At 39.4% G+C, this 15,592-nt stretch overlaps 2 protein-coding genes across 2 annotated transcripts in view; one reads left to right on the forward strand and one right to left on the reverse strand.

Annotated features, from left to right (window-relative positions):
* Nucleotides 1-15,592, forward strand: part of PSMD1 (proteasome 26S subunit, non-ATPase 1) — a 74,667-nt gene that overhangs the window by 26,513 nt on the left and 32,562 nt on the right. The gene's annotated exons all lie outside the window — the stretch shown is intronic.
* HTR2B (5-hydroxytryptamine receptor 2B) lies at nt 943-11,486 on the reverse strand. The gene is made up of 3 exons (XM_054204789.1): nt 11,177-11,486; nt 4,132-4,332; nt 943-2,049 (listed from the first exon to the last, which is right to left on the reverse strand). The coding sequence occupies exons 1-3, from the start codon at nt 11,484-11,486 to the stop codon at nt 1,169-1,171; spliced, it is 1,392 nt and encodes a 463-aa protein (XP_054060764.1). The 3' UTR covers nt 943-1,168.

The following is a 15,592-nucleotide window of genomic DNA, read 5'->3' on the forward strand; positions in this document are numbered from 1 at the left end:
GGGTTGTGATCAGCTATTCTTTCTGTGAATTTTGTGCTCTGATGGAAGACTTGAACATGTTTGAGAGAGTGCAGACTGGGACCTATGCCGTTAGTCCAATGAAATTGTTTTGAGATAAGATAAACTGTGAAAGCGTGGAGGTCTAGAGAGTAGTGTTGTCTCTGCTGTCGCTTAAATATTTGCTCTTATTTTCAAGTGAAATAGCTATTCTATCTGTGATTTTGGATGAGGGAAGGCTCTTACTGAAGTTCCAATGGTCATAAAAAAAGGAAGTTTGTTCATATAAATTAAAGGGATGTTCCAGGCACTGCCTGTCCTGTTGTACTCATGATCATTGATGTGCTATTCTTCTATTTTGGTTAAATGCTCTCATTTTCTTAGTATGAAAAGAACAAAGGGCAGTTTTCTGTGACAAGTCTGACAATACCAGGCTTATGTATATGTGAGAGATGAAATTTAGGTGGGTAAGAGATTCACACAGTAAAACTACAAAGAGATAATTTCAGCACATGGAATTTTTTCTCGCCCTGATATGAACCAGTTTCATCCTTGTGGAATGGGCACGTACACCTTTTGGTCTCTGGAACAAGTGATTTTGCTTGTGATACGCATACCCACAGAGAACAAGAAAAGCTCGTGTTTGGATACGCCGTCTCAGCAGAGGAATGTGTCTGTACAAGGCAACGCAGTGGGCTTGTGTGCTGTTTTGTTTACACAGAGTAAAGGTGGATTTAAATTAAAACCAGCAAGCTTGCATCCCCCTGCTAATTTCATTGTAGAGCATCAACCTACAGAGTGTTCTGTCTTCTTGCTAGAGTGAATGTTAAAGTAGTGTTTGTACAGAGATACTTTTCTTACAAAAATGTACTTTGGAGAGACTGAAGATAATGAGAACTGAAGTCAGATACTCAAACTGATTTAGCTTTTATTTATTTCCCTCTTCCTGTAGGCTACAGTTCTGCATTAGTCATTTCTCATGGAATGAAGTTGTGGTTGCCACTGTGGGCTTGGGGTTAAGGTAGAGGAGACTTTGGAAGAGGGGAATTAATATAAATTTATAAGCTATTGCTTGCATAAATAACAGAAAACAATAGTATTTATACCCTCTTATAGCACAGTTGCCTAGAATAATACATACAGTAATACTATGATATGATATGCCGTTCAACTATACGTAGCTGACTTGTTCTTCTGTTTTATCAACCTCGTTCTCTGTGAGCAGCAATGTATCCAGCAGAATGGCCGATGACGCTTGGATGGGTGAACTCCTCAGCCTCATTGGGCTCTGGTACATAATGGGGTTAATCCCATTTCTCATCCCATGCATGACAAAGAGCTTGGAATTTTCTGCCATAGAACTTCTGAAAGAGATCCTGCTGGAGCGCTTCCGAAGGGCCTTGATAGGCTTTGTGGTCCGATAGTTGCAAGTGATATACCTGCTGAAAGCCTCCCTAAATGTTTTGTTGAAGAGTGTATAGACAAGAGGGTTCACTCCTGAGGATACATATCCTATCCAAACAAATATCTCCATAAGCTTTTGAAAAACTTCTTTGTTGCAGGAGTTGCACAGAACTGAGCTTATGTTTGTTATGAAGAATGGGCACCACATCAACAAGAAAAGAAAAAATACAATCCCCAGAACTTTTGACGCCCTTTGTTCGTTGGTTATCGTTTGCATGGACTTCCTCCCAATCGTAGACGTTCTGCAGATAGGCATATCATTGGACAAAGTCTTGTCCGTTCTGGAGCCATTTAGCATGGCCACCTTTTCTGGTGAGGAGGCAGGTGTTGTGTCACGCTGAAATACTGTGGACACTGTTGACCAAGTGAAACGCTGAGGTGGCTTGTTGATCAAGTAGGCCTTCTTGCGTAGCACTTGGATTGTCAGAAAATAAGTGACTATCATGATAGCGAGGGGAATGAAGAATGCAGCCACTGATCCGTACAGAATGAAGTCATGAAAACGATCAGGCATCAGGACACAGGTGATATTTGTAGAGTTGCCATTTCCATCTTCAATGCCTCTGATAGGGATCGGAATAGCAATGCCTACAGGAGAAAAACCAAGTACTTCAGCATATGGTAATTGCTTGTAATCTCTTTTTGGGGCCTGAAGCCTCGGGGTCTCTATAGAAAGCTAGTTCCTGAGCTCTGCAGCAGGCACAGGATGGTGGAGAGAATATGAATTGTTGAGAGTATCACGTGCATGATCGGGCAAATAGTACTTTGTGAGGCTTGGCAAGCTCAGCTTTAGCAGAGTGCCCTTTCTCAGGAGATTGGGCCTAACCCTCAGTGTTGAGGAAGCAGTATAAAGTTGCCAACTTCTCAAGTGTAAAAGACGTGAATTGCTTTGACTCTAGTCGTTAGACTTAGTATGGCTTTTCCTTCAGTGAAATGTGTTCCCTAATGCCATCTGTTTTTTTTTTTTCCCCAAGGTAACCTTTGCACTTTTTGAAGGGCAGTTCTGTAAATACATAAAACTTGTCTTTCCCTCCTATCTTAACCACATCAAGTGACTGGACGCAGACAGCTGATTTTTTTCACCCTGCTTGACTCTTTCATATATACAAGTAGTTAAATAGATGCCAGAATTATTCAGTGTGTGTTTGAGATGGATTTGTTGTTTAAATCTCTTGCATATTTAAGAGTGTTTAAATGAGGCTAGCTAGCTCTGTAATTCACCACTCGTTTTCAAAAAAAAATGTTAGCAGTCTTGTCTTTTAAATGAATTTTTTACAACCGCTAAATTACAGTCAGCACTTAATTTGCCAGCAGTCTGACCTTACAACGAAAACAACAGGTTCCTTGCTGTCTGGTGAAGGTTATTTGTGCTATGTTTCCTGATACCACTTAATGAGGTCTAGGGTTTTACTGTATTCCTCTGCTACTCTGCTTACTGAAGTTGGTTGAAGGCGGCAAGAACTAAATGGTTTACCCTTCAGCCACTTGGTCCCTTTCTTAATAAGAGGCACACCTTCAGATACAGCAAACATTTAAAATGAGGATTGAACGAAATTACCCTTTGATTTGGAGAAGCCCTGGCTCAGCTGCAGAGTACTTTTGTGTTGGATAAAAAAAGAAATGAAGAAGTACAGCACTGATTTATAACAAATCAGGCATTAAAAGGTCAACTTGTAAGTGTCTTGTCACGCTAACAGTTCCCTTTTTTTTTTTTCTGATAAAGTAGAGCATCTTTTCTCCCATCCTCACAGCTCTCCCAGAATTTTTTTAAAGTTGGAATTTTTGGGTTTAGGCATGTATGTCTCGGCCAAGAAGGTGGATGTACCCATTCTCCTATGCATCATTGGTCTTAATCATCCAGAATAATTTTGTTCTTGCACACAGAGCATACAGCACTATCCCTGTGGCTGCCTGCCGTGTGTGTTAAGTTACTTGAGTTAAATGTTTTCATCTTCTTAGCTCATTTAACAAACAGATTTATTTTTTTGTAAGCATTAAAGACAGGTGAGATGCCACATCCACACCACAGAGATGCTAACATCATAAAAGTTTATACATTGGCATCCTTTATATAAACTGTTTGGGGCTTGGTTTTGGTTTTGTTTTGTGGTTTATTTTTTTTTCTTAGAAGTTAGCCTTTCTAGATGCTATGTTGCCAGTGCATCTCAGTCTTCGGTGTGACTATTACCAGACACTCACTTGTCTTTCAGTCTTTGATATAAGTAATTAGTTTGGGTTTTTTTTACTTGCTTCATGGGACAATTGTAAGGTACAGATTTTAGCAGCATCTGCTCGAGGCTTAAAATTGCATTTGGGACGGAATATACTGCCACAGCAACGTGAAATCTTGCTTTCCTGGGAGACATGCTATGCATGCAGATGTCTTCTGATTTTTGGACGTTTAGGACCGTGAAGAAGAGTGATGATTATCCCTGCTCGATCCTTGCCCTTTCTGGTAAGCCTGATAAGGAGCAGCGGTTCAGGCAGATTTTTATGATGGAGCTATGTATGATCCAAGAGGTGGACTTAGGCCAGCCCAGGTGTTAGGGTCTGCTAATCAATAGTACTTGGCCAAATTTCCCACCTTGCCCAGCTTTCACCTATTGTTTTGGACATGAAAAGCTTCTGTATTCCTTTTCATTCCTTTTCCATTCTCCGAGTCTCACATACCTATTGAAATGAGCCAAACCACGATGATTTTGATGATTGTTGTAGCCCATGAATTGTACTGACTAGCCTGGATTGGCTTTTTAATCGCAATATAGCGATCTAGTGAGATGGCACAGAGGTGCATGATGGAAGCTGTGGAAAAGAGGACGTCAAGGAACAGCCAGACAGGACACAAGGCAGTTGGAAAAGGCCAGGCATTGTCTGAAAGAGAACAGAAAACTCATTAGAATCTGAGCTTTTTGAGAGTTTTTGGCGTGTGGTTTTCCCTTGGTTTCAGAACCTTTGAGAAGTTCATTATCTGACAGGAACCGAGCTTTGCCACTGCCTCAGCTGGATTCGGTCTTATGTTTTAGTTAGCTCCTAACTGGCATGGTTGCTGCCATCATACTGGTCAGGCTGTTTGTGCATTATAAACCTTTCCCTGTCTTTTTGTTCTTTTTAGGTCATAAGTTCTTTGTGGCAAGGACTCTGGATAAAAAAGTTTTTAAAAAGTGGGCCATGACTGTGCTTGGTCTTTGTGCCCAGCTATTAAATGGTTATTTTCATCCGTGTCTTCTTGGTAGTCCTGTGATTCAAGGTTGTATTGAATGGAGGAGATAATGGGTCATAACCAATGTATTTGTCAATCACTGCAGAACCATGGTTGAATCTTAGTGGTGATTTTGAAGAATTTGTTCATACAGTTTTAAAATGAGTTTACTGTGTCCCTCGACCAGATACAGTTGAGCATTAATGTGGCAAAGCAGGGCTCTTCTGCCTCACTAATAGATTTATAAAAATCGAAGGGCTTTCATGTGCATCTTTTTGTTTTGGTTTGGTTTTTTTCCAAGATTGATGGCTTGGATTTTAGGTCTGGCATCTTGTTTCTTAGAGTAGTTATCTGTCTTTATTGTTAATCTTTATAGCAAACATCGGGACTGTCAGCTGCATTGTGGCCAAGATAAAGGTTTGTAGTGTTCAACTATTCAAGGGGCTCATGTTTTTGAGAGCTGTCTCTCCCCTATCAATGTTTACAATACCAAATTGAATGAACTTTAATGAAACCCTGATTATTTTTTTAACTGCTTTATTTTCACTCACAAGTAGTTTGCATTGTAATCCAGTGCTAGCAGCGTTCAGTTTCAGATGCACCTTAGCGTTGTGTGTCTTTAAGAATGTTCTGTAGCCCTAGGGAAGAATGTGTGAACACAGAAGTTTTTTCTGTTTCTAATGGTAGAAGGTGATCTACTAAATAGATGTTCTCCTTCCTTTATGAAATTCAGCTGTACTCAATCAGTAGGCACATTAATAGTATTGCCAGAGAAATCAGTTTTTTGTTGAATGACAATTAACGGGGGGAAGAAAAGGACATTTCGAACAAATCAGATTGGTTTTAATCTCTTTGCTCTGAATAAATAGATCTGCGTGCTGAGAATGCCAAATGAGCTGGGCTGTTGTAATGCCCAGTCTTATCAATGTGGTAACGTTGCAGTAGTTTGAGATTAAAACATTTTTTCATAGTGTGACTGATAGATGGAAATGATAATGGTGCTGCCTTGACTGGAATTATAAACTCCAGGGGATGGAAAAATTTATAAAGTCAGACATAGCGTGTATTTGTCTGCACTCTTACCTATGTTGGGAAACCTCGCTTGTTAAACAAAGGGAAGGGATGGATGGAGCCCTGAACTGAACCTCATCCATCCCCAAAGCTGTGAGGTTCTCCGGGTGAGGGTGAGGTAGGCAGTGAGGCAGAAGGGAGAAAGGTGGTCTGTTTTCAGATTATTAACCAGTAAATTTTAGTATCTAGCTGCATATTTTCTAAAATAGATATCATGGTTGAAATTATGCTTCAAAGATTATCCTGTCAGGCAGGTATGAGAAAGCCGTGATTAGTATGTAACAAAAGGCTTACTCATATTTAATTTTTCTATCTACACTTTCAGGTGGCACTAAGGTATGGTGCCTTTCTGAACAAAAAAGAAAAAGTAAAATCAAAATGTCTTGTGGCTCATGCAACCAGCTGGGGGAAAAAAAAGAAAAAAGGAAAAAAATGGTTAAAAGAAATAATTATTTTGATGGGCTTTAAATGTTTTTGCTCACTCCAGAAAAATAAGACTACTTCAGATAAAACATGAACAGCAGAAAGTGTATTCTGCATCTTGAAGGATGGCAGATAACACAGCTGGATTTCAAGTGAGCAGCTAATGCTTCTGTCGAGAGTACTTACATGCTGCTCCCTGGATTATAACTGCTTTGCTTTCTGGAGAATTGCAGTGTGATAAATTCTTTCCTTTTGTAGTTAATTTACTTTTTGCGGGAGAAAACCCTCAAATATTTTGCAACAAAAAGCTCTTTTCCTTCTAAATACAGATGCATTTAAACAGCTATCTGCAAAGCAACCTTGTATGTTTTTATGAGTTGTAAGAGGTTTTGTTAGTTGATAAGTGCAACTGAACAGAGAAAAATCTGTCTTCTCTTTATTTTTGTCTGGTTTTGAACTGTGTGCAGAAGGCAGTAAGTTATCACATTCATGATTATAGCATTATGTGCTATTATATTTGTGTGTATGAGATGATGGGGTTTGTCCAAACAAAATCAGAGTAGACTTTAAATGCAGTAGCTGATAAGAGGTGAAGAATATGGTTATGACTTCAACAAAACAAATATTGTGAACTGATACCCAAGAGTCATGTAGTTGTCTAGGATTCATACTGTGGCGTATTTTGCTTTTACTTATTTTGGTTGGTTGGTTACACCTGTGCAGGAAGCTCTGTGCCTAAGCGTTTGAGATTTTTGTGCTTTCCTGGTGGTGGTGGTGTGCGTGTATCGCTGTTGGCTTATTCTGTTAGTTTGGGAGTAGGGAAAAGATGGAATATTAATTTCCCCTCAGGACTCAGAAAGCATCTCTGGCCCCTGAACATGACAGTGACCTGCTTTATAATTTGGACTGAAGGTAAAATGAGTATGTCCTGCCAAGCGGTGATCTGAAGCCGTTAGCAGGTCATGCTTAGTTTGGATTGTTAACAAGTTCTGATTATCCTGGTGTAGCTCCACACTGGTGGAGCAGACCAAAGCATTTTCTGGGCTGACAGATTTTCCACCGTCTTTTTCATTGGGAGTTGAAATGCTGATTTAAATAAGCTAGTGGACTGGATTTTAATTTATTTATTTTTTAAATGCCTAGATTACATGACAAACGTGCCTGCCTGAAAACTTGTCTGGTTTCTCCAGCTGTCAGGTGATATAAGATAAAAAGATATTCCTCCTTCAAACAAACCTTGCCTCGGATCCTCCCAGCTGCAGCAGTGCTGCTGTTGCAGGTTATTTTCCTTATTTTGAGTCAATACAAGATAAAATACATGTTTTAAGATTGGGTTTGCACCTTAAGAGAAGTAAGACGGGCTTTTATCATAGCTGTCTACCCTTGATTAATCTTTATTTAAGAAAAGCTTTATTTATAGGAAATACCTTGGAAATGTGTAATCCTTAAAACAAAGTACAGTATAGAAGAGCTGCTCTTGCTGTAATCCAAAAGGTTTTCTGAAAGCTTGAGAGAAAGCACTGCTTGTGTACATGTATGAGCATGATTGAGAGAGATCTTTAAATAGCTGTGGAAGCCGTTTGTTCTTCTGCTGTAGGGGCCACTGACACGTGTTGCCTGTAAAGGATTTTGTTGCTGTTAGGTAACGACGCTTTTACCGAGATGGAAATTGGATATTTTTAATCACTAGCTGACTTAAGCCCAGGCTTCAGTCTTCAAATGGGTGTGTGGGCGTGGGGTTCACCCTCCTGTCGGTGGTTCACCCTCGTGGGCTGCCCCGGCCCGGCATTTCCAGGCTGGTGTCCTGCTGTCTCACCCCCATGGCTGCCTGCCTTTACTTCTCAGCTACAATAATAGTTTCAACAGTAGATGTTCACTGTCACGTAGTTTTTTTTAAATTTAGCTAAAGTATTTATTTTTTTTATTAGAGTTGCTTTGTGAGGAATAAACCTTTGTTTTCTTATTTATCTTTAGATTTGAGATTTTTAGAAAGTAGCCATCAATTAAAGCCGTTTTCTCTGGTAGTTTCCACAAGCAAGAAGGAAAAGCCTTGCTGTCCATCATCAGTAACGGGGAAGATTAAGATAGCGGTTGCTTGTGAGAGATTTTTAAAATAATGGTTTGCAGCCTAGGACGGTCAGCATTACCTTTTGATTATTAAGTGGATGAATATGAGGAATAGAGAATACATTTTGCAAGATGGTACATGCCCTGTTTCCAAGTAACCCACAGCCCACCAGGCTGGGGACAGCCCACTTCTTCCTGCTGCAGGCTTTGCAAACGAGAGGATCTTTCTTAAGTTTATTTGCTAATTTCACTAGCGGGTGAATAGCAACATTTTCACCTTCCTTCAGTAGTTCTGAGTGTTAAAAATTTGGATAACACTTTTTAAAGCTAGATTTCAAAGAATGCCATTATTTCATAACATGCCTTCCTTTTTTTGGCAGAAATGAGAAGAATTTAGCAAGCAATAAAAGCAATGAACTGTTTGTATATTCTGACACTCGCGCTCCTAAATTAAAACTGCAGTGTGTAGTCATACCAGAGAACATTTTGGTTGCTCTGCTGAGAATAAATCACCTGCTGCTCATGGTATTATACCTGTGAGTTACAGACACACTTATTTGTTTGTTTGTTTGTTTATTTTTAAAAGGGGCACCTCTTTGTTCCAGAGACAGACTGTTTCTGAAGATTTTTTGTAAGTGTACCATCAGGGCCCAGAGATAGTATCTATAGTAGCTTTTGAATTTGAACGCTCTGTGACACGTTAGTTTTTACTCAGGATCATTTAATGCGACTGTATTTTAGTTTACACCTTTTCCCTCAAATATCCTCCACCTAATTAGATACCAGTCCCAAATCGGAAGCATAATATTTGTATTCTGTATCTAGAAACTGCACCCAGCTATTTCATTATTATGGAAACATTCCTGTGTGGAATTACCAGGAAGCTGTATTTAATTTGCTCTCTGGCTATCAATGATTATTCTGTGTTCAAGTAGTTATCTGGCTAATGTAGCTTCAAGATTTAGACTTGTTGTGTATTTAAATGTCTGCTGTAGCTTCATTCCAGTAACTCCGCATGTTTTGCTCATGCTTTGAACTTCTATAAACACCTCAGCATCTTATACCAGTCAGTGAAGAGGCAAAGCAGTTTTTCCGGTTGATTGCCAAAGAGGGCTTTATATGCAAGAAATTTCAGCTTTAACGACTGCTATGTGAACGGCTGCTCACAGTCTTACTTAGTTAATTATAACTAATTTTGCTACTTTCTTGTAAATTTCACGCAACATGAAAGATGCTTTTGTTTGACTTTTAAATTGAGATTCCTAGCATGCTTTAAACTGTTGTAACCGGGGTTTAGCACTGGATTAATTGAGAGATTAAGGAGCAATAGTCTTTTTATAAAGTTAAAAAGAAAAGATTTATTAGTCTAGCAAAATGAAAATAATATAAAAATTGAAAAACCTCCACCACCACAAAAAAAACCTCCACAAAATCGAGAACTTGCCTTCCCTTTGTATTGATTGCTAGTTTAATACTAGTGCTTTTTACTGTTAGTGATTTTAGTTTTGTTGTTAATGAGGCCTTTGGCAGGAGCTAAGCAGTTACTGTGCCTGTGTGTAAGTATGTATAGACATATTTCTTGTCTCTACACACACACGATATACCAAGCTTTTTTTTTATAAGTGACTGTGTTCTTTTTCAACATTTATTCTTTTTTATTATTATTTTTTTCAACACTTAGTCTTCTTTTTAGAAACTGTTGCTTGAAAAAAGACTATTTTGTGATATCAAGGCTGAATTCTGACCTCCATTTTGTACCTCTGTTTAGGGAGAAGCAGTCTGTAATACACAGAAATCCAGTCTCAAGGCATTTAGTGAATAAACACATTTGTTAATAAAGTGATACCAATCTTCTGCAGCAAACAAAAGCTACTGATGGCCCTTCTGAAATAAAGTTTATGGTTGTGTTTGCTTGTTGCTCAGGCAACTCTTCGAGATCTAGCATAGGAAAAATGAACTCCTGCAGCCTTTCATTATTGAGGGCCCAGTGCTATCTATACCTTAAAGCTAATTGTGTAAATCTGTAAATTTATTGAAAAACCCACCTGATGCTGATTTTTTTTTCTATTTGTATGATACGAAAACAGACCATTTAAAATGTATCCTTAAAGAAACTTCAGGAGTAAAAGAGAGAGAAGACTTTCCCATGGAGCTGTCTCTGACTAGCTGTCAAAAGCAATATCTGAAATAAAGCTGGGCATGAGAGAACATGAAAAAGTCATATTTTTTCTGTAATGACTAACCAGAAGGAAAATGTTACACCCAATGTAAGTTCATGTAAAAAATACCTTATTTTATTCCATATGAATGATAAATCTGAGTCTCAAACATTAGGTACATGGATTGAGGCTCCCTTGGCTTGACAGATGAGTTAATTCTTTGGGACACTTGATGAACCTGACGCTTTCCCCAGGGTTGGGAGAAAATCGGTTTCTCTGAAACTGACACTGGTGAAGTTTGTTGTCGCTGATGGTGCTAGGGACCATCTCCGACTGCTCATGGAGCTTGGAGTCAATACTAAGGTAAAATCAGATCCCTGATTCCTAGAAAGTTTAAAACCTGTTCAGTGTACTGAACGGATACCTATCCTTCATTTTTTGACATAAGACTGCTTGCAATTAGTGTAATATGCAATAGAACAGATACCAACATTGTGCTGTTGTTGTTAAAAATAATATTCCACTGTACAAAATGTAATTTCCCATGTCCAGCTCCAATTTAGTATCAGTTCTGAGTCTCAGGTGATTTTTGAATGGTTTGGTTTAAAGGAAAGAATATCCATAGTGGCTACACTTCCCGTTAAGTACATTAAGCTATATTAAGGTGAGAGGGAGAGAAGATTTAGCAGCCCTCATCCAAGTGATTTTTAAAATCGTAATGGTGGAAAGCAAACAGTTTTTCTCTCCAAATTGTACCCCATATGCTAGCCTGATGAAACAAACGCGCTGTACTTACCAAATAATATTATGAGAAGGGCAATCGGCATCACAAACAGACCCACGAGCAAATCAGCCACCGCCAAGGATGTCAAAAAGTAGTTGGTAGCATATTGCAACTTTTTCTCCAGAGACACTGCCAGTATGACAAGTATGTTCCCCCCAATGGTGGGGATTATCACCAGGAGGATCAGTAAAGCTGCCCAGCGCACTTTGTTTCCTTGTTCGTCACTTGGGGAGTCCTGCTTGGGTTCTGCTGTTACTGAGAGAGGCGACAAAGATCCATTGCCAACTCCAGACCCGTTCAAGAAATGCAAAGGGTAGGACATTTTTGTGTCCAGCAGAATGTATTCAGGAGCTGTGTTTTACGCAGTAATTGCATACGGTGTAAGAGTTCACTGTTCCCCTGTGGTCCAGGATGGTCCTGAAGAAAGGCCAGCATGGTCAGTATGGTAGACTGGTCATCTGCTATTTTGAGATACAGTAACCATGTCCAAGGTGGTATCCAAATTTTTTATCCTGTGCTTTGCTGGGCGTGATTAAGTCTTAAAAATGAAAGTCCTGTCTTGTGTCCATCCCTTGTTGGTGGGGTTCAGTGGTTTGGTCTCCCCTTTATAGCAAGGTCCAGGTTTCAGAAGATTCTAGGAGACAGTTCAATAGCTGTAAAAAGTAAGCAGCGCATGAGCTTCCTCTCTTTTTTTTTTTTTTTTTTTTCTACAGCAGTAAAAAGAGATAGATGAATTTGGATGCCAAATGGTTCCCTTTAGATACAGTGTACGTAGATTTGCTCTTTCTAAGTACAAACTGATGCAAAGGCAGATGCTGGCGTTGTGTATATGCAACTCCTCCTCTCCTGAGTGTCTAGTCTCTGGCAGCGTGTGCGTAGGCAGGCGGCAGTTCCCATATTTCCCCTTATTAAGAATCCTATTTCTCCGTAGAGGGACACCCCAAAAATATCTTCAGAAATGATGTATGAGGTTTCCGTTTTAATGCCTACAGTTCCTAATTTATCAGGTGAAAGTCAGGAAGCTGTAGACAATAAAACACTGGTGACTGTCTCAAGGGGACCGTAAAGATTTATGGAACTGAGCCATCTAAATTTACCCATTACTCGGAGGGGGGGGTGAGTAAACTGCTTGTTTTTGTAATCTGAGCAGGGCTTTTATTAAGCAGAGCCTTTTCTCTCCCTCTCTCTTTCTTTTTTTCTCTCTGTCTCTCTTAACTCTGCTGAAGGCTTAACGCTTACATTTCCCCCTTCGAGCAGAGACTAAAACAGCTGTCACGGCATTCAGCTGAACGAACGCTCAGTTACTGAGAAGATTTGATGTGTTGCAATTTTCAGGTGAAGAAAGCCTTACCTTTTTCTCTTGCATTTTAGTAGAGTTCACTTTGCACCCAGCAAGATCCTTTGTCATTTTCTTTTTCATCACACGGTGGATTTTAAGATAAGATTTTTTTCACTGCTTTCTGGAAAGCAAGTTGTTCATTTGGTTTTGGTTTTTATAATTTTTCTAAAGCTTGTCTCCGTGTGTGCTTTTGTTTAGCACTTCTGTTTCTTCTAACACCAAGATTAAGAATTTCTATTTTGGGAAAACTGTATTTCTTACCCAGGTATTTTCTCCAACTCTTGAATGGAGGAGAAGAATCTTTCTTGCCACATTGAAAAAAGACAGAAATACGGTTGTGTTCTTTTTTTTGCTGTCCTTTTTCTTCCATTCTTCTGATGTTTTTACTTAAGCGGTTAGCAGGGTCCTTGTGCAGTTTTCCCTTTGTTGATTAGCAAAGCTTTTGGTCTGCTGCTACCCTCGTTTGTTGATCGACTCATTCCAGTGTATCCAGCTCCAGCGCTTGAAAAGCAGGGAGGTAAATGAGTGGGGGTTTGGCTGGAAGAGAGCCAGAGAAGGTTAATTGATTCAGTGCTCCAGCACTATCATGTGTGCTCCTTGTGGCTGTATCAGGATGTGTGGATCCTGTAAACGACCCTTCATGCTACAGTATTGTAGCTATATCCACCATAGCGTGCCGATGCCTGCGCCCTCGCTCGCTCTTGCTCGCTCGATGGAAGCACAGTTAACCCTAAAAACTTCTGCTGCCCTGTAGACACTCCAGGTTGTTGGGTTTTTTTTTCTGGACTAACTCTATAAAAGGATTGTCTAGCACGCTATTTTAAGTGTGTGCACTGTTACTTTAAATCTTTCTTCATGCAGCTGCTTTTTATTATCATGAGTATTCTCTTCTGTTACCTTCCAACTTTTGGTCAGATGCATGTATGTCTTATAGTTCCACATTAAAATGGAAATAGAATTCACTTCCAAGGGCATTAGCTGGACAACTGTGTAAGAGGGTCCTTGAGTTTAAGGCCAGAAGAGACCATGAGATCATGGTCTGACCCTCTGTGTGTCACCAGCCATTACATTCCATGAATTGCTAGTGCTCACCAGGCTTGAGCAGGGAATTGGGTTCTCAGTGAACTGTGAATCACCTTATATTTGTTTAAAAAAAAAAAAAATTTAAAAGCATTCATATCTTTAGGCTACAGCTACTTTGGGGCCAAAAAGAGAAAGCTGCTGCCAGAAATTAATAGAAAGACTTGTGTTCAGATTATACAATAGAATTTCCAGCAAAGTAGTTTTCACTTGTTCCTTATTTTTCCTGTTTAGAGTAAACCTTTGGTGAGATTCCATGCCATATTCATTTGCAATTGACTTTTGATATCTTTTCTTCTTCAGAAAAGTATATATTAGGTAATAAAGATCAATCCAGCTGTGGTAATTCTGTTTCCTTATCTGACCACCTCTCCATTGTCAACCCTGACAGTACCGAGAGAACAGAGCATGTGAAAACACAAAAAAAAGCAGAAATCGAGAGAAGGCAATACTGTATTGGGCTAATGAACATTTGGATTCAATTTTCCTGAAGTTCAACTATGTCTTATCGACTTCTGTTTTATTTTATAAATCTTGAAGTCTCTCTGGGTGTCAATCTAACTGTACTTGAAGTCTTTACCAAAATTTCCATCGGATTAAATGCAGCCAGTGTTCACTCTTTCTTATTGTACAGATGAAGCTTGTTTTCCTTCAACATTGACACTTGAGCTATTTTTTTCCTTGGTGAAAGGTGGCTGGAATTATTACTGTTTTCTGGAGATGGAGCTATTGGCAGTATGTCTGCATCATAAACGGAAAAAAAAAATGTTCCAGCGTAAAACCACCAAAGTATAGTAAAAGATAGATTAATCCTTTAACTTCAGTGGTCTACTTGTGCGTGTATGTCACGTGCAGATCTTCACGTCACATCTCTGAATTTAAAGAACGGAATTAAAAGTTGTGGGGAAAAAAATAGGCAATGCATCTATCAGTACCATCTGTTAATCATCAGCATCAGTTACTGATGCAAGCCTGCGTTGGAGCTTAAGCGTTATCTTGAAAGAGGCTTATTTATTTTTTTTTTTACTTTTCACATTTTCTCTTTCACAGCATAGTAGACACCACCCCTCAATCACTTCAGTGCGGGGAAAGTATCAGAGTTACAGAAGTGTAATTTTGTCAACTTGACTTCTGTATTACCTGTTTATAAATTTTCTTCACAGATCTTACAGCCCGAGAAGCTTCACTGTTGGCTTCTGCAGTAAAGAGTTGGTTTGCTCAAAGTGAAAATCAAGTGTCCCCACTTCTCTGGAATGCCTCAGTGGATGTTATAATGTCAGTCATTTATATGACAAAATCATCTCTATAGCCACTGGAAAGGCTAAATTAAATAAATCGGGAGGGGGGAGGCACCTTGACGAAGCACCAGCTGAAAGCTGTACTGTTGCCTGCAGATTGCTCTGATGAAAGCTGTATAAACGCATTCATATCTAATTGAAAAGGAAATGATTTTTATTTCTTTTTTTAAATACAGATGAGAACAGAGTTTTCTGAGGAACTTGCAGAGGAAGATGATTAAGAGTTTAGTTGCGTGTAGGCTTGCATAGCATATATACCTAATTGGTGCATTGTTTCATTTCAGATGGCTAGAAAACTTACCTGCCTTTTGTGGTGTTTTTTTTGAACTTTCCCAGGTTTTAATAATTTCTGAGAAACGCATGCTCTTTTGTATCTATTACAGATCTGCAGCAGGTTCTTCACTGCCTGCTTCTGGCCAGGTTTTTTGTGCAGGTCTCTGCTCTGCCCCCATGTGCAGCTCCACTCCTGTGTTAATGATGATAAACCTTAAATCTGGCTAGATCCCACTCTTGGTCCACCGTAACCAGCATATTTGGACCATGCATAGATATTATTTTTTTTCCCCACCTCTTGCTGTTATTTCTGTTTTTAAATTGCCAATACTATTTTATTTGAATAGAGCCACGTCTACATTAGACGTGAGCTGACACTGGTGACAGTGTTGTTCAGTCGGTGCTTGTCCCTCAGGATCATCTGCTGTGCCTCTTGGC

The sequence above is a fragment of the Rissa tridactyla genome, chromosome 6, assembly GCF_028500815.1.
Source record: "Rissa tridactyla isolate bRisTri1 chromosome 6, bRisTri1.patW.cur.20221130, whole genome shotgun sequence".
Lineage (NCBI taxonomy): Eukaryota > Metazoa > Chordata > Aves > Charadriiformes > Laridae > Rissa > Rissa tridactyla.

Bases quoted from the DNA above. Each gene is read 5' to 3' on its own strand.
- HTR2B (XM_054204789.1), bottom strand. From the start codon at position 11,486: ATGTCCTACCCTTTGCATTTCTTGAACGGGTCTGGAGTTGGCAATGGA. The intron at 4,333-11,176 runs GTAAGTACAGCG...GTTCTCTTTCAG, and splicing joins CCTTCTCATAATATTATTTG to ACAATGCCTGGCCTTTTCCA. The intron at 2,050-4,131 runs GTATGTGAGACT...TTTCTCCTGTAG, and splicing joins GGTTTGGCTCATTTCAATAG to GCATTGCTATTCCGATCCCT.